The sequence below is a fragment of the Heptranchias perlo genome, chromosome 13, assembly GCF_035084215.1.
Source record: "Heptranchias perlo isolate sHepPer1 chromosome 13, sHepPer1.hap1, whole genome shotgun sequence".
NCBI lineage: Eukaryota > Metazoa > Chordata > Chondrichthyes > Hexanchiformes > Hexanchidae > Heptranchias > Heptranchias perlo.
This window is the reverse complement of record NC_090337.1, coordinates 7,435,992-7,454,800: the sequence shown is the minus strand read 5'-3', so window position 1 is coordinate 7,454,800 and position 18,809 is coordinate 7,435,992. Positions and strand designations below refer to the sequence as shown.

The 18,809-nt window shown below is 40.2% G+C and overlaps 1 protein-coding gene across 1 annotated transcript; it reads left to right on the top strand.

The window, feature by feature from the left end:
* Positions 1-2,445: 2,445 nt before the first annotated feature.
* LOC137330973 (extracellular calcium-sensing receptor-like) lies at positions 2,446-14,012 on the top strand. Its single transcript, XM_067994553.1, has 6 exons — positions 2,446-2,588; positions 3,997-4,288; positions 5,767-6,585; positions 9,986-10,213; positions 12,886-13,009; positions 13,105-14,012. The coding sequence occupies exons 2-6, from the start codon at positions 4,031-4,033 to the stop codon at positions 14,010-14,012; spliced, it is 2,337 nt and encodes a 778-aa protein (XP_067850654.1). The 5' UTR covers positions 2,446-2,588; positions 3,997-4,030.
* The last annotated feature ends 4,797 nt before the right edge of the window (positions 14,013-18,809 follow it).

Here is an 18,809-nt window from a genome sequence, read left to right as displayed (position 1 = left end):
AACAGAGAGTAGGCATAAATGGGTCATTGTCAGGTTGGCAAGATGTAACGAGTGGAGTGCCACAGCGATCAGTGCTGGGGCCTTAACTATTTAGAATCTATACCAATGACTTGGATGAAGGGACCGAGTGTATGGTTGCTAAATTTGCTGATGACACAAAGGTAGGTAGGAAAGTAAGTTGTGAAGAGGACATAAGGAGTCTGCAAAGGGATATAGATAGGTTAAGTGAATGGGCAAATATTTGGCAGATGGAGTTTAATATGGGAAAATGTGAACTTGTCCACTTTGGCAGGAGGAATAGAAAAGCAGTATAATATCCAAATGGAGAGAGATTACAGAACTCTAAGGTACAGAGGGATATGGGTGTCCTAGTACATGAATCACAAAAGGTGAGTATGCAGGTACAGCAAGTGATTAGGAAGGCAAATAGAATGTTGTCATTTATTGCAAGGGGAATGGAATATAAAAGTAGAGATGTTTTGCTACAATTGTACAGGGCATTGGTGAGACTACATCTGGAATACTGTTGAAGTTTTGGTCTCCTTATTTAAGAAGGGACATAATTGCTTTAGAGGCCGATCAGAGAAGATGAGGGGGTTATCTTATGAGGAAAGGTTGGACAAGTTGGACCTGTATATACTGGAGTTTAGAAGAATGAGAGGTGATTTTATTGAAACATACAAGGTCCTGAGGGGACTTGAAGGGATAGATGCTGAGAGGATGTTTCCCCTTGTGGAAGATACTGGAACTAGGGGCCACAGTTTAAAAATAAGGAGTCTCCCATTTAAAACGGAGATGAGAAGATTTTTTTTTCTCTCAGAGGGTCATGAGACTGTGAAACTCCCTTCCCCAGAGAGCCGTGGAGACAGGGTCATTGAATATTTTTTAAGGCTGAGTTAGATAGATTCCTGAATAACAAGGGAGTCAAAAGTTATGGTAGGTAGACGGGAAAGTAAGGTTGAGGTCACAATCAGATAAGCCATGATCTTATCAAATGGCAGAGCAGGCTCGAGGGGCTGAATGGCCTACTCCTGCTCTTAATTCGTATGTTCGTATGTTTGTCCCCTTCTTTGAGCCAAGTCCCTGTTATTGCCAGTATATCGTAGTCTCATGTGGCGACTTGAGCCTGCAGGTCATCAACCTTATTTAGCACGCTACCCCTTATTTACGCACATGCGCTCGAAACTCATCTTAAATTGCCTGGCATTTTCCCACTGTCTGATCCCTCCTATTCCTGAACTATTCTTTATTATAGTGCTGCTTGTCCCTCCCAGTCGTCTGTGCACCTTGTTTCTCCTCTCTAATATATCATCCTGGTGCCCAGCCCCCTGCCAAATTAGTTTAAACCCTCCTCCACAACACCAGTTAACCTACCCGCGAGGACATTGCTCCCAGCTTTGTTGAGGTGCAACCCCCATCCATCTTGAACAGATCCCTCCTGCCCCAGAACTGGTCCCAATGCCCCAGGAATCTGAAACATTCCCTCCTGCACCATTTCTCCAGCCACACATTAACCTGTCTTATCCTACTATTCCTATACTCTCTAGCACGCGGCACTGAGAGTGATCCAGAGATTACTACCTTTGGGGTCCTGTTTTTTAAATTCCTCTGTAGCTCCTGAAACTCTGACTGCAGGTCCTCGACCATTTTCCTTCCCATGTCATTGGACGACAACTTCTGGCTGTTCCCCTTCCCCCCACAAAATGTTGTGCATCCTCTTCGTAAAGTCCTTTAATCGAAGATTGATAATTTAAGATTGCTTAACAGAAATGATCTATAAATAGATGATAGTAAATCTTTTCCACCTTTATCGAGCCAGAGGCTTGTGTTTTATCATCTGTGTATTTGAAATCTGTGTATTTGAATAATATCCATGAATGGTCATGTATTAAACTATTTGTTCAACCGGATTCTGAGCAGAAATATATATATATATATATATATAAATGAAAAGACCTGATCTAAATGTCAAGGCAGCTAAATGCGACCATTAAACTTATATTTGCAGTCGAGCAAAGATGGACAGATAATGCGTAGATGCCTGGCCGCAGTTTCCCGTCGTGTCTGAACGAACAGTACGTGGCTTTGTTCAGTGGAGGATTTTGATTAAAATGTCTAAAAGTCATATCTGGTGATGAATATTAGCAGCATCAATCATTTAGTATTCTCTGGGGAACGGCTTGAGGTTTCATCGGAAAATGTTTATTGTCTGCGGGGATTTAAATGTTTGCCTATTTTTATTAGATGTGAATTCTATTCTCTGTAATATTGCCCAGCCCCTAGTTATGACGTAACCTCATCAATAGATTTGTCCCCACATATAGGTACATCGTTTCATAGTTAGAGTTAATCTGGTGACAAGTCCCTTGCAGTAAAGCAATGGCTCGATTTCTGATTGTGCTGTTCTTAGTTGCTGTGCCGACGCGGGAAACATCTGGAATCGTCTGTGAGCGTCGAGCAAAGCATAATTTACCAGATTTATCTGAGGATGGAGATATCATCCTGGGTGGAATATTTACAGTGCATTTAGATGCAATTCATGGCGTTCATTCATTTACCATTGCTCCACCAGAAACAGAATGCGAAAGGTGAGTCTTGCCGTGGACAATTGCCACTTCATTTGCTGTACAAAATAACAAAAAAATCACGCTATGACCAGTCCGAAATATAACTTTCCTGCTTCGGTGGCTAATTGTCATATGGCGGGTTTAAATAGAATATCTTTGTCCTGTAGTAGCATTTTTTCAGATGATTTGTATCGGAGAATCATTTCCATCGAATCGTCGTTCTTCAATTGTTAGACTTACGAAAACGTAGCATTAATCTTCACAAGAATTCAATTGTTGTTAATCGTTTCTATTGCCAGTCCTGGATAAAAATCATGGCTTGTTCAACACGAATTTTTAATGTCATACCTAACATTAAATGTAATACTTCAAGGGTACGCAAAATATATATCCCATTGGTGTTGTAATACACAAGTTCTTTGTATGGCAGCGCTAGTATTATTGGAATTAGTTAAGCAATTTTATGTGTCTATCTGTAAATATAATCTAAACAATTATCGGCAAAGATATATTAATACATGTCCGAAACTCTTGTACAGTTGCTATGAAACTAAGTATGAACTAAACAGCAGTGTAACCGTCTGAATCGCTGTCTACTTAGTATAACTGAAATATAAGTAGAAACACCTGGTGTACCAATTAAAGGACTTTGTGTTCTACAGGTTCTAAAATTATTGAGCTATGAACAAATACGGGTGTCTGCAAAGATGCTACTGAGTTCTTAGTTATTTTGCGTTGATCGTTGTGTCACTTTCTGAATCTATTATATTTTGTAACCTTATGCCGGTTTACATGTATACGCTGCTAGATAATAGGATAGAAAATGCCTTTGTTCTCATTAAAGTTTAACATCCTTTCAGCTACAATGTATATAGATCCAGATGAACTGCTATTGTACTTGAGTTATATATTTATTCTTTTGTCTTATTGACGTGTGTATGCAAAAGTAGAGTGTTTAAGACATGCATAGATAATTCAAGCGTTAGGTGCACTAATCTTATTCTTTTATGCTGTGAGGACTTTTATTAAAATTTAATCTCATCACTCATGTCTAATCTTGCTTAATCTGGAAAACTAAATAGCAACGTTGGCGAATATTAATTGAAGGATAGTCAAGATAATTCAAATTGTAATTTAAAAATGTAACTTAAATCACTTTCAATTACAACAAGTATATATGTATTTAGTTATAGCTATTTAGTACAGGCCTCCATGCAAAGCAATGCCACTAGGACATCACTTCTAGTTTGAATGAGTTTCCGATCATATCTCTGATTACAAAGAAAAATAATCCATCTGGTGGTCATTATTGCATTAGTATTTTTCCTCGGATACGGTTTATCTACAATATGAAAAATATTCTGTTTTAATAATTTTATGCAATACCTGATTGAATTATGCATCATGTCCTTTTATATGTATCCCGCAGTTTTCACTTGGCAAACTTTCGCTTGTTGCAGACCATGATTTTTGCTATTGAAGAAATAAATCAGAATAAAATTCTACTTCCGAATATCACTCTGGGATATAAGATCCACGATGACTGCTCATCCTCGGCGATTGCTTCAGAAGCAGCGCTCGCTTTGGTCAACGGAGAAGAAGAACTAATTGATTACCCAGAATGTAGAGGTTCCTCCAATGTCGCTGCTATTATTGGTTGTGATCTATCTACGTCCTCCATAGTAACTGCAAGGACAATTGGTTCCTTCGGAATTCCTATGGTAAAGTGTAAAATATTTGACTGCATTTTCATTTAGATGGTGTTTAAGTATCTTTAGTCAGTTTGCCACGAATGGAAGTCAAACACACACGTCAAACAAAATCCCAGAAGCAACATACTGCAGATGCTGGAAATTGAAATAAAAACAGAAAATGCTGGAGAAACTCAGCAAGTCAGGCAGCATCTGTGGAGAAAGAAACAGAGTTAACGTTTCAGGTCGAAGACCTTTCATCAGAAGTGGAAGATGTTAAAGAGTCAAAGTTTTTAAGCAAGTACAGAGCCAGGGAAATGAGGAGGGGAGGGCGGAAAGAACAAAAGGGAAGGTCTGTGATAGGGTGGAAGGCAAGTGATTAAATGACAAAGGGGATGATGGTGCAAGGCAAGGAGGGTGGTAATGGGACAAGTAAAGGAACAAAAGATCGGTCTAAAGTAGCAGTAAATGGCAACAGCACATAACCAGCACTTGTCCAAAAAAATAGGACCAGTGGTTATGATCTGAAGTTATTGAAATCAGTGTTCAGTCCGGAAGGTTGTAAAGTGCCGAATTGAAAAATGAGGTGCTGTTCCTCGAGCTTCCGTTAAGCTTCATTGGAACAGTGTGAGAGGCCGAGGACAGTGAGGTCAGAGTGGGAGTGGGACGGGGTATTCAAATGTCAAGTGACCGGCAGGTCAGGGTCACGCTTGCGGACAGAGCGGAGGTGTTCAGCAAAGCGATCACCCAATCTGCGTTTGGTCTCTCTGATGGTTATGGTTCTGCTGTTGCCATTCACAGCTACTCTAGACCGACCTTTTGTTTCTTTCCTTGTCCCAATACCACCTTCCTTGCCTTGCACCATCATTCATTTTGTTATTTAATCGCTCTTTCCCTCTACCTTATCACAGGCCTTCCATTTTGTTCTTTCCTCCCCCCACGCGCCCCCCCCCCCCCTCATTTCCCTGGCTCCGTACTTGCTTAAAAACTTTAACTCTTCAACATCTTCCAGTTCTGACGAAAGTTCTTCGACCTGAAACAGTAACTCTGTTTCTTTCTCCACAAATGCTGCCTGACAGCATTTTCTGTCTTTATAAAAAAAAAGTCCCAGGTCGGATGCCATGTCAGTGCTGAGAATTTTGATGCAGAGGAAGAATTGCTCTTGCCGCCATGCAAAGCCGCAGTAAAATCGTAAATACATTATTTTAGAACATGTTTACGATTTAACTAGATATTTCACAGGGTTGAAATCTTCCCAATGGTAGTTGCGATGTAACTGCAATACTGACTAGTTGAAATCCTAACCTGTCATTTGTTACTTTGTTGTGTAACTGATGGAAAATGGTTCTATTATTTCCAACTACATTCTGTCCGTTTTATTGTTATTATTATGTACAGATATCAAATAATTCGCACTGAAAAGCTTGTAATAAACCATATTCGTTAGGTATAACTAATTTAAAGAACTCTGAACTGATGATTTCATATATTTATGCTTTGTTATGCAGGTTAGTTACTTCTCTACTTGTGCCTGCCTCAGCGATAAGCAAGAATACCCTACGTTTTTTAGAACTATACCAAGCGACAACTATCAGTCCAAACTTCTCGCTGAACTCGTGAAAACGTTCGGCTGGACTTGGATTGGAGCAGTTAGAAGTAACACCGATTACGGTAATTTTGGAATGCAAGCATTTGTCGAACACGTCCAAAAATTTGGAGTTTGCATTGCGTACTCTGAGTCATTTTACAGGACCGATCCTGCGGAGAAAATAAGCAAAGTAGTGCAGGTGATCAAACGGGCGACTACAAAGGTCGTGGTGGCTTTCGCTCATCAAGGAGATATGCGAATTTTACTTCAGGAAATTTTGCATCAAAATGTAACCGGCATACAATGGATTGCAACAGAAGGGTGGATTACGGAAGATATACTACCACAGGAAGAAAGCGTAAGCCTCCTCGTTGGGACAATCGGTCCGGCAACCCGTAGGACAGAGATCGCAAGCCTCAGAGATTATCTTCTTAAAGTTCATCCTTCTAGGTTTCCTGGCAGCATTTTGGTGAAGGAGTTTTGGGAAAACGTATTCACGTGCAATATGACAAAGCAAAGAAATTCTGACTTTCAAATGCGACAATGCACAGGGAAGGAACAATTGGATGGGATAGAAAATGCATATCTTCCAGTAATAATGGACGGAAGTTCCTATCACGTGTACAAAGCGGTCTATGCTGTCGCTCATGCACTTGACGATATGCTTTCCTGTGAAGAAGGCAATGGGCCCTTTATGAATAATACATGTGCTCAGATTTCAAATTTTGAGCCCTGGCAGGTAGGAAAACGCTTACATTTTATTTTAACGCAATCCTCCCGAGACAGATCCCATCTATAACGTGGACAGACATCATCATGGTTTTGAAGCGTTGATTTTCCATTTTCATCTGTGACCTTTTTCTCGGCTAACTGTATCAACCAATTATATTGTCATAAGATAACAATATCTTTAGAGAACTGTAATATGCTGCTAAATGCACGAATAGGTGCCTCGGTGTAACGGCTCATCCGAAATGTAGCACCTCCGACAGTGCTGTGCTCCCTCAGTCATGCACTGGAATGTTACATAAGAACATAAGAACATAAGAAATTGGAGCAGGAGTAGGCCAATCGGCCCCTCGAGCCTGCTCCGCCATTCAATAAGATCATGGCTGATCTGATCCCAACCACAAATCTAAAGAACACAAGAAGTCGGAGCAGGACCCGGCCACATAGCCCCTGGGCCCTCTCCGCCACCCACAGGGCATTGACCGATCCGAACTCAGCTTCATGTCCAATTTCCTGCCCGCTCCCCATAACCCCTAATTCCCTTTACTTCTAGGAAACTGTCTATTTCTGTTTTAAATTTATCTAATGATGTAGCTTCCACAGCTTCCTGGGGCAGCAAATTCCACAGACCTACCACCCTCTGAGTGAAGAAGTTTCTCCTCATCTCAGTTTTGAAAGAGCTGCCCCTTATTCTAAGATTATGCCCCCTAGTTCTAGTTTCACCCATCTTTGGGAACATCCTTACTGCATCCACCCGATCAAGACCCTTCACAATCTTATATGTTTCAATAAGATCGCCTCTCATTCTTCTGAACTCCAATGAGTAGAGTCCCAATCTACTCAACCTCTCCTCATATGTCCGCCCCCTCATCCCCGGGATTAACCGAGTGAACCTTCTTTGTACTGCCTCGAGAGCAAGTATGTCTTTTCTTAAGTATGGAGACCAAAACTGTATGCAGTATTCCAGGTGCGGTCTCACCAATACCTTATATAACTGCAGCAATACCTCCTTGTTTTTATATTCTATCCCCCTAGCAATAAAAGCCAACATTCCGTTGGCTTTCTTGATCACCTGCTGCACCTGCATACCAACTTTTTGATTTTCTTGCACTAGGACCCCCAGATCCCTTTGTACTGCAGTACTTTCCAGTCTCTCGCCATTAAGAAAATAACTTGCTCTCTGATTTTTCCTGCCAAAGTGCATAACCTCACATTTTCCAATATTATATTGCATCTGCCAAATCTCCGCCCACTCATCCAGCCTGTCTAGATCCCCTTGCAGGTTTTTTATGTCCTCCTCACTCTCTACTTTCCCTCCCATCTTTGTATCATCTGCAAATTTTGATATGTTGCACTCGGTCCCCTCCTCCAAATCGTTAATATAGATTGTAAAGAGTTGGGGACCCAGCACCGACCCCTGTGGAACACCACTGGTTACTGGTTGCCAGTCCGAAAATGAACCATTTATCCCAACTCTCTGCTTCCTGTTCGATAACCAATCCTCCACCCATGCCAGAATATTACCCCCAATCCCGTGATTTTTTATCTTAAGTAATAATCTTTTATGTGGCACCTTGTCGAATGCCTTCTGGAAGTCTAAATACACTATGTCCACTGGTTCCCCTTTATCCACCCTATACGTTATATCCTCGAAGAACTCAAGCAAATTTGTCAGACATGACTTCCCCTTCATAAAGCCATGCTGACTTTGTCCTATTAAATTATGCTTATCTAAATGTTCCGTTACTGTCTCCTTAATAATAGACTCCAAAATTTTACCCACCACAGATGTTAAGCTAACTGGCCTATAATTTCCAGCCTTCTGCCTACTACCCTTTTTAAATAACGGTGTTACATTAGCAGTTTTCCAATCTGCCGGGACCTCTCCTGAGTCCAGGGAATTTTGGAAAACTATCACCAAAGCATCCACAATCCCTACTGCCACTTCCCTCAAGACCCTAGGATGGAAGCCATCAGGTCCAGGGGATTTATCCGCCTTGAGTCCCATTATTTTACTGAGTACCATCTCCTGAGTGATTTTAATCGTATTTAGCTCCTCCCCCCCGAGAGTCCCCTGTTTGTCCAGTGTTGGGATATTCTTAGTGTCCTCTACTGTAAAGACTGAAACAAAATATTTGTTCAGCATTTTTGCCATCTCCATGTTTCCCACCATTAATTTCCCGGTCTCATCCTCTAAGGGACCTATGTTTGCCTTAGCCACCCTTTTTCTTTTTATATAACTATAGAAACTCTTGCTATCTGTTTTTATATTTTTTGCTAATTTCTTTTCATAATCTAACTTCCCTTTCTTAATCAATCCGTTAGTTACTTTTTGCTGTCTTTTGAAGAATTCCCAATCTTCTATCCTCCCACTAAGTTTGGCTACCTTATATGTCCTTGTTTTTAGTCGGATACTATCCTTGATTTCTTTACTTAGCCACGGATGGCTGTCATTTCTTTTACACCCTTTTTTCCTCAGTGGAATATATTTATTTTGAAAGTTGTAAAATAACTCCCTAAATGAACACCACTGCTCATGTACCGTCTTACCCTTTAATCTATTTTCCCAGTCCACTTTAATCAATTCCGCTCTCATACCATCATAGTCTCCTTTATTCAAGCTCAGTACGCTTGTTTGAGAATCAACCTTCTCACCCTCTAATTGGATATGGAATTCAACCATGTTGTGGTCGCTCGTTCCAAGGGGATACTTAACTAGGACATTATTAATTAATCCTGACTCATTACACAGGACCAGGTCCAAGGTTGCCTGCCCCCTTGTAGGATCAGTTACATACTGCTCAAGAAATCCATCCCTGATGCACTCAATGAACTCGTCCTCAAGGCTGCTCTGCCCAATTTGATTTGTCCAGTTAATATGATAATTAAAATCCCCCATAATTATGGCTGTTCCCTTATTACATGCCCCGACTATCTCCTGATTAATACTTCTTCCAGCAGAGTTGCAACTATTAGGAGGCCTATATACTACGCCCACTAATGTTTTTTTTCCCTTATTATTCCTTATCTCCACCCAAACTGTTTCATTATCTTGATGCTTTGTCCCAATATCATTTCTCTGTATTACAGTGATGTTAGCCTAGATTTTGTGCTCACGTCTTTGAAGTGGAACTTGAACCCACGACCTTGTGATTCAGAGGCTAGAGCAGTACCACTGAGCCAAAATTAAATGAGATTTTTATCTAGAGCCAATGATCAGAAGCATGTGAATTACAATGTCAACCCCCAAACGTTATTTTTTCGTCTTCGGGTGCTGATTGCCTTGTCCTGCATATTCAGCGTTCCATTTTTACGTTAATATAAATGAATTTGAATATATATGTTGTCTATGTGCAACTAGTCCATGTTTAAAACTAAAGACTTACATGCCTTGCATTGTTCTTCTGTAGCTGCTCCATTACCTACGCTCAGTAAACTTCACAGCTCCAACTGGAGAAATCGTGTTTTTTGATGAAAACGGTGATCCAATCCCGACATACGAATTAATAAATTTGCAGTCGAATTTGAAGGGTACAGTTGAAATTGCAAACATTGGTTATTATGATGGTTCAGCACCTTTAGGACAAGAACTTGTCCTGAATATCGGGGATATCATGTGGAGCAGTGTTAGAAGTAAGGTATGTCCCTTTCCATTCTTACTGGCAAACCATGGTAAAACCGTAAGCGTTAGACCCGCAAAATGTAATCAATTAGGAAAAGGGAGCCTGTGCACCAGCTGTCAGATTGCAGCCGAACACAGGCCCCACCTGCCAGAGAATGAAATGTCCATATTTTAAGGCAACTTACTGGTCACCGCCTCCTGCTACTACGGCATGGCCTACCACAGCAACTGTCTACTCCATGGCTGACGTGGCTACGACCCCCCAACCACCCACGGAGCCCACCTCAAATATATAAATATCCCCGGGTCACCAATATGGGGGAGCGTAAACCATAGGCCTCAAGCTCTTTAATCAGCTGGCAGACTGTTTGTGGTATCAGGGAGAACAGCCTCCCTTTTCAGTGATTCACGTTCAGCCTAGCAAATGTCTGCCGCAGGTTATCTTTCCTGGATCTTGGGTCTTCCTTTCTTGTTTCTTCTTTTCTCTATTTTTCATTCCACCATAACTTTTTGACGATCTTTAAAATGCTATTATTTCAACTTAATTTTTCTATGCGGTTCAAATATATGACTTTCAATTAACTGTTGGAGTGCATTTTCCATTCCCACTTTAGTCTTAACAACTCAGTTTCCCTGAAATCTATCCATGAGTTCCTCAAATTTTCTCTGCTTTTGATTCATAATGCTTCAAACCAACATTCGTAAGTCTTCCCACATGCTTTGCATGTAGGTGGATGGTTGCTACAGTGGATATCAACCGTAGTAATAGTTTGTTCAAGTGAGCCATATAAACAATTTTTTTTCAGTTAAGCATTCAGAACTAACAAACTATAATTACCATTATTAGCTTGAAAAAAATCTGCCTAGTATTTCCACCCTCAAGCCTCCCCTCCCCACATAATTCATAATATTTTCTACAAAATACCACTGAACTCTACTGATTCCATGCTATGCACATACTCATCAATTAATCATCCTTTTATAAAGAATCTTGAAATTGGATCATTCTTTTATTGGCCATCTTGCTTCTCAGTATTGGAGGTCGCTGAACGGTCACAAATCGTGATAATTGTGCAGCAAGCAATGTGTTTTTTTTCCAATTAATTCACCCTTAATAGGAGTATTTAGATCATCAATTGCGCAGTTTATAAAACCATTACTGAACACTAAATAATACTCAAAATGATTTTGATATATTACCTGTAAGTATCAAATTTTCACTGCAACATCGAAGTTATACTAGGAAAAGGAACATGGTCCGTAGTCTGCCCAGCGTTATCACATTAGAAAACATAACATTTCACTATTACTGTGAAGTAAATTCTTGAATATAATTAAATGTATTAGATTTTTACAAAATCTACGTAAAGCGTAAAGATAATTCGTGATCGGCCAATGTTAGTTGACGTTTGCAGTCCGTTGGCACAAATCCGGACAACGGATAAGCATAAGTATATGCCCACTTAAACCCCCAGGACCGATGGGTTGAAAATAATTTTTCAATTTCATTGAATTATAATTTGAGATATATATGATTCATGGCTAAGGTCAGAGCATGTGGAGTCAGAGGGCCGGTAGCAGAATGGATAGCAAGCTGGCTACAAAACTGAAAAGAGAGTAGGGGTTAAGGTTAGCTACTCAGACTGGCAAAAGGTGGGAAGTGGTGTACGCCAGGAATTGGTTCTGGAACCATTATCAATTTGAATTCGGGAATCGGATATACAATTGGAAAATTTGCGGAGGGCACCAAATTTGGGGGTGTAGTTAAGGAAGAATGCTTCAATATGTAGTAAGACATTAATACATTTGCAGAATGGGCATGTAATTGGCAAACGAATTTCAATATAGATAAGTGTGAGGTGGTGCATGTTGATAGGAAGAATAAGGAGGCCACATACTGCTTCGATAATAAGAATCTAAACGGGATAAGGGATCAGAGGGATCTGGGGATACAGATACACAAATTACTAAATGTAGCTAGGTAGGATAATAAGGCAAAAAAAAGACAAACAGTAGGCTTCAATTCTAGAGGGATGGAATTGAAAAGCAAAGAAGTCATGTTAAGCTTGTATAGAACCTTGGCTAGACTACATTTGGAATATTGTACACAGTTCTGGGCTCCATATTATAGAAAGGCCGTAAAGGCATTGGAGAGGGTGCGAAAAATATTCACTCGGATGATATCAAAAATAGGATGAGAGTATATGCTTATCAGGAAAGGCTGAACAGGCTGGAGGTCTTTTCTCTAGAAAAGAGAAGGGTGGAGGTCAACCTGATAGAGGTGTTTAAGATAATGATAGGGTTTGAAAGGGTGGATGTAGAGAACATGTTTCCACTTATGTGGGAGTCAAAAACTAGAGGTCATCAATATAAAATAGTCGCTAATAAATCCAATAGGGAATTCAGGAGAAGCCTCTTTACCCAAACAGTGGTAAGAATATGGAACTCCCTACCACAAGGAGTAGTTGCGGCAAATAGCATAGATGCATTTAAATGGAAGCTGGATAAGGACACGGCGTAGAAAGGAATTGAAAGGTATCCTGACAGGGTTAGCTGAGGTAAGGAGGGAGGAGGCTCTTGTGCAGCATAAGGCTTCGACCAGTTGGGCCGAGTGGTCTGTTTCTGTGCTGCAGTTTCGATGTAACACGATGTATATGGATAACATAAATATGATTTTCATTGGTTCAGATTCCACGTGCACTTTGCACAGAACCCTGTCCTCCTGGAACAAGAAAAGTAAGTAGGAAAGGGCAGCCGATATGTTGTTTTGACTGTGCAGAATGCGCCGATGGTGAGATTAGTAATGATACAGGTATGTACAGACATAAAAAACAGTTTACCGAGTATTCCGCAATGCTGTGGTTGCAAGCCTTTTTCGTGTTCAATATGGGAGCTATTTTTTTTCAGATTCCACAGATTGTATAAAATGTCCTTTGGAATACTGGTCCAACCAACAAAAAGATCGATGTGTTGGCAAGAAGATTGAATTTCTTTCCTTTGGTGAGATTCTGGGATTTGTGCTAGTGACACTTGCTTTAGTGGGAGTGTGCTTTACACTGGCTACAACTGCTATTTTCTTCCGCTATCGAGAAACTCCTATCGTTAAGGCTAACAATTCCGAGCTAAGCTTCCTTCTTCTCTTCGCACTAATGCTTTGCTTCCTGTGCTCACTCACTTTCATTGGTGAACCATCCGGATGGTCTTGCATGTTGCGCCGTACTGCGTTTGGTATTGTATTTGTTCTCTGTATTTCCTGTATTTTGGGGAAAACCATTCTTGTTGTGATAGCCTTTAAAGCAACGCTTCCCAACAACAGCGTCATGAACTGGTTTGGACCTATGCAGCAAAGGTTAGGCGTGTTCATCCTCACATTTATTCAAGGTTTAATTTGTACTATCTGGCTAACTGTATCACCTCCATATCCACTGAAAAATATGACCTATTATAGAGATATCATTATTTTGGAATGTGACGTGGGGTCTTTAAAAGCCTTTTATTTTGTGTCGAGTTATATTGGTCTTCTGTCCACTGTATGTTTTCTGCTGGCTTTCTTTGCTCGGAAACTTCCAGATAATTTCAACGACGCGAAGTACATAACTTTCAGTATGCTGATCTTCTGTGCCGTTTGGATAACTTTTATTCCAGCTTATGTGAGCTCTCCTGGAAAGTACACTGTGGCTGTAGAAGTGTTTGCTATCTGGGCATCAAGCTTTGGTTTGCTTGTCTGTATTTTTGCGCCTAAGTGTTATGTTATCTTACTGAAACCGCAGAATAACACAAAGAAACATATGATGGGCAAAGGACCTTCACAGTAACTCTGAACTTCTTAATATTTGTACCAGTGCTATGATCCGTCTGAAATTCTTCTTTCGATCTGTATAATTATTACGTTAATATGCATAATCCTTCCTTATTAAACATAGTTTGGATTCACTGGCCATGTATTTATTTTTCCAAGAAATGAAAGCAAATAGATTTAATTTTGTATCATTCTTTATTGTCTATTTTCAACCATACAGAATGGATTGTGTAGCACATAGAACGTACAGCACATAAACAGGCCATTCGGCTAAACAGGTCAATACCAGTATTTATGCTCCACACGAGACTCCTCTCGCCCTACTTCATCTAACCCTATCAGCTTATCCTTCTATTCCTTTCTCCCTCATGTTTTTATTTAACTTCCCTTTAAATGCGCACGTGTACACACACAGAATCGCGTCTACAGGTTTCAATCTGCCTTTATAGACAATGTCGTTTTCCCCTTGGTCTGCTAGTTTTTAATTTGAGAAAGATTAAACAAAGACAGCGCCATTATTTAATGAAGGCTAAAGCTTAAAGAGATAATACTTCCCGAGGCCTTTGATTTAAAGATATTGGGGAGTTTATATCGAACTCATTTGCTTTGTCAACAATGCATTAATCGCACTTATTTCAGTTACCATACAACTGTTTTCTTCAATTATGATAATACAGCTATTGTTTAATTCTACTTCCACTGCGGTCCATAATTTTCTGTTTTCCCTTACGGTAGTTGTTGAACCTATAATCTGTTATGATTTGGTACAGTACATTTTCATATTAACTCAGTTCGTAGAATTGGGGCCATTAAATCTCAGTAGTATGTGTTTAAGCCCCACTAAGGACATGACACATATCCTACGTTGGCACATCAGTGAAGTACGGAGGGAGTGCTGCCTAATTAGAGGCACCGTCTTTCCGATATTTCATTAAACCAATGTCCTCTTGGCCTGCTTAGGAATACATAAAATATCCCCTTCCACTATTGTAAAGGAGAGCTGAGAGCTTTACGTACATTAATCCACCATCAACAAAAGTTATATATTTTATGCTGTTTGTCTGATTTTGCTTGGACAACAGTCACGGCACCTCAAAGGATTGATCCAGTCGTTGGGCTCCCTTGGCGTGGAGCAACTTTCGCAGAAAGGACTGGTTGCGGAATTGTGGGGAGCGCCCAACCCCCGAATCAACCATTAAAGCATCTAGAAATGGGAAATGAACGAGAACAGATAAGAGAAGTAAGCATAGGGGAACATCTAGGTAATAGTGATCACAACATGATAAGGTCTAAGATAAAAATTGAGAAGGACGTAAGTAAGACAAAGACCAAAGTAATAAATTGAAGAAAAGCTGATTTTCAGGGGATGAGAATGGAACTAGAAAATAAACTGGAAAAAAATACTGTTACAAAAATAGAACAACAGTGGAAAACGTTTAAAACGGTGATTAATAGAGTCTAGAAGAAATATATCCCACTAAAAAGCAAGAACAAAACCAGCCAGTGATGATACACCATAGATGAATAAAGAAATAAGGACAATATTGAAACTAAAGAAAAAGGCATATACTATGTACACAGACAACAAAGGAGAGGATGACAAAAGGGAATGCGAAAATGTTAGGAAAGAAGCTAAAAAAACAATTAGGAAGTTAAAGAGAAACTATGAGATTAAATTTTCAAGGAATATAAAAAGAAATAGTAAAGTATTCTACAGAAACACAAATAACAAAAGAAAAATGAGGATAGGTATAGGGCCACTAAGGGATACACATGATAAACTCACAGGTAATGACAGCGAAATGGCAAAAATATTAACAACAACAATCACTTGCATTTATATATTGCATTTAACAAAGTAAAACATCCCAAGGTGCTTCACAGGAGCATTAAAAAACAAAATTGCACTCCAAGCCACATAAGGAGGTATTAGAGCAAAAGTCCAAAAGCTTGGTCAAAGAGATAGGTTTTGAGGAGCGTCTAAAAGGAGGAAAGAGAGATAGAGAGGCGGAGACATTTAGGGAGGGAATTCCAGAGCTTGGGGCCTAGGCAGTTGAAGGCACAGCCGCCAATGGTGGAGCGATTAAAATCGGGGATGCGCAAGGAAGAATTGGAGGAGTGCAGAGATCTCAGAGAGTTGTAGGGCTGGAGGAGGTTACAGACATTGGGAGGGGCAAGACCATGATGGGATTTGAAAACAAGGATGAGAATTTTAAAACCAATGCTTTGTCAGACCGGGAGCCAATGTAGGTCAGTGAGCACAGAGATGATGGGAGAACGGGACTTGGTGTGAGTTAGGTTACGGGCAGTAGAGTTGTGGATGAGCTCAAGTTTATGGAGGGTGGAAGATGGGAGGCCAGCCAGGAGACCATTGAAATCGTCCAGCCTGGAGGCAACAATGGCATGGATGAGGGTTTTAGCAGCAGATGAGTTGAGGAAGTGGCGGAGATGGATGATATGATGGAGGTGGAAGTAGGTGGTCTGGGTGTTGAAGCAGATCTGTGGTCAGATGCCCACCTCAGGGTCAAATAGGACACCAAGGTTGCAAACGGCCTGGTTCAGCCTGAGACAATAGCCAAGGAGAGGGGTGGAGTTGGTGGCTAGAGAACAGCGTTTGCAGTGGGGATCAAAGACAATGACTTCGGTCTTCCCAATATTTAGTTGGAGCAAATTTTTGCTCATCCAGTACTGGATGTCAGATAAGCAATGTGACAAATAAGAAACAGTAGAGAGATCGAGGGAGATGGTTGTGAAGTAGAGCTGGGTGTCATCAGCATACAGGTGGAATCTGACTTTGCATTTTTGGATGATGTCACCGAGGGGAAGCGTGTAGATGAGAAATAGGAGGGGACCAAGGATAGATCCTTGGGAGCTCCAGAGGTAATGGTGCGGGAGTGGGATGCAAAGTCATTGCAGGAATTATTTTGCCTCAGTACTTACCAGGGAAACTAACATGGTAAGCATGACATTGAACAAAGAGATCAAAAAAGATATCAAGACATTTAAGCTGGAAAGGGAGAGATAATTGATAAACTAATCAAACTTAGAGAGGATAAAACCCCTGGTCCAGATGGATTGCATCCACGCATATTAAAATAAGTTAGGGAAGAGATAGCAGAGGCCCTATCACATATCTATAAAAATTCGTTAGGAAAGGGAATAGTGCCAGAGGACAGCTAATGTGATTCATATATTTTAAAAAGGAGATAGAATCAAAGTGTGAACTATAGACCAATTAGCTTAACATTGGTGGTAGGAAAGATAATGGAATTCTCACTCAAAGAAGTAATTAAAAAAATCTAGAAACCGAATATATAATAAAGAATAGTCAGCATGAATTTCTAAAAGGAAGGTCACGCTTGACCAACTTTATTGAATTCTTTAAAGAAGTAACAGAAAGATAGATGTAAAATATTTGGATTTTCAAGAGACCTTCGACAAGGTACCGGATAGTAGACTCGTGACTAAGGTCAGAGCATGTGGATTCAAGGTTCAAATAGCAGAATGGATAGCAAGCTGGCTGAATCGGGTGCTGGAACCAGTGTTGTTACCATTTAACAATTTTGACTCGGGAATCAGAAGTACAATTTCAAAATTTGCGACTGACACTAAATTGAGCATATAATTAATAATGAGGAGGACTCTGACAAAATACAGAAAGACATTAATAAACTTGCAGAATGGGGTGTAATTGGCCAATGAATTTCAATATAGATAAGTGTGAGGTGATACATTTTGGTAGGAAGAATAAAGGGAGCCACATAGTGCTTGGATAATAAGAGTCTAAATGGGGTACAGGAGCAGAGGTATCTGGGGACACAGATAGAAAAATCACTAAAATTAGCGACACAGTTTAATAAGGCCATAAAAAAGCAAAACAAGCACTGGGCTTCATTTCTAGAGGGATAGAATTGAAAAGCAGGGAAGTTATGTTAAAATTGTATAGAGCCTTGGTTAAACTGCACTTAAGGTACTGTGAACAGTTCTGGTCTCCATATTATAAAAAATGATATACAGGCACTCAAATTTGCGGCTGACACCAAATTGGGGCATAGTTAATACCGAGGAGGACTCTGACAAAATACAGGAAGGCATTAATAAACTTGCCAAAAGGGCGTGTAATTGGCCAATAAATTTCAATATAGATACGTGTGACGTAGTACATTTTGGTAGGAAGAATACAACCACCACATACTGTTTGGATAATATAGGTGCAAAAAAGGTTTACTAAGATGGAATCAGATCTGAGAGGTTATACCTATCAGGAAAGATTGAGCAGGCTGAGGGCCTTTTCTCTAGAAAGGAAAAGACTGAGTGGCGACCTGATAGAGGTCTTTAATATTATGAAAGGATTTGATAGGGAAGACGTAGAGAAGATATTTCCACCTGCAGGGGAGACCAAAATTAGGGGTCATAAATATAAGATAGTCACTAATGAATCCAATGGGGAATTCAGGAGAAACTTCTTTCTCAAGATGGTGGTTAAAATCGCTAACTCGCTACTACAAGGAATAGTTGAGGCGAATGGCATAGATGCTAATAAGGGGAAACTAGATAAACACATGAGGGAGAAATGAATGGAGGATGTGCTGATAGGGTTAGATGAAGTAGGGAGGAAGGAGGTGTGTGTGGAGTATAAACACTGACATAGACCTGTTGGGCCAAATGGTTTCGTTGCTGTACATTCAATTATGGAACATTGCTATGGGCAATGATTTGTATATTGCATTCTGCAAGACTATCATCCACATAGGAGGACAGACCGTCTGCACATATTACCCCCTCTGTCCTACTATTATAATGCAGAACAATA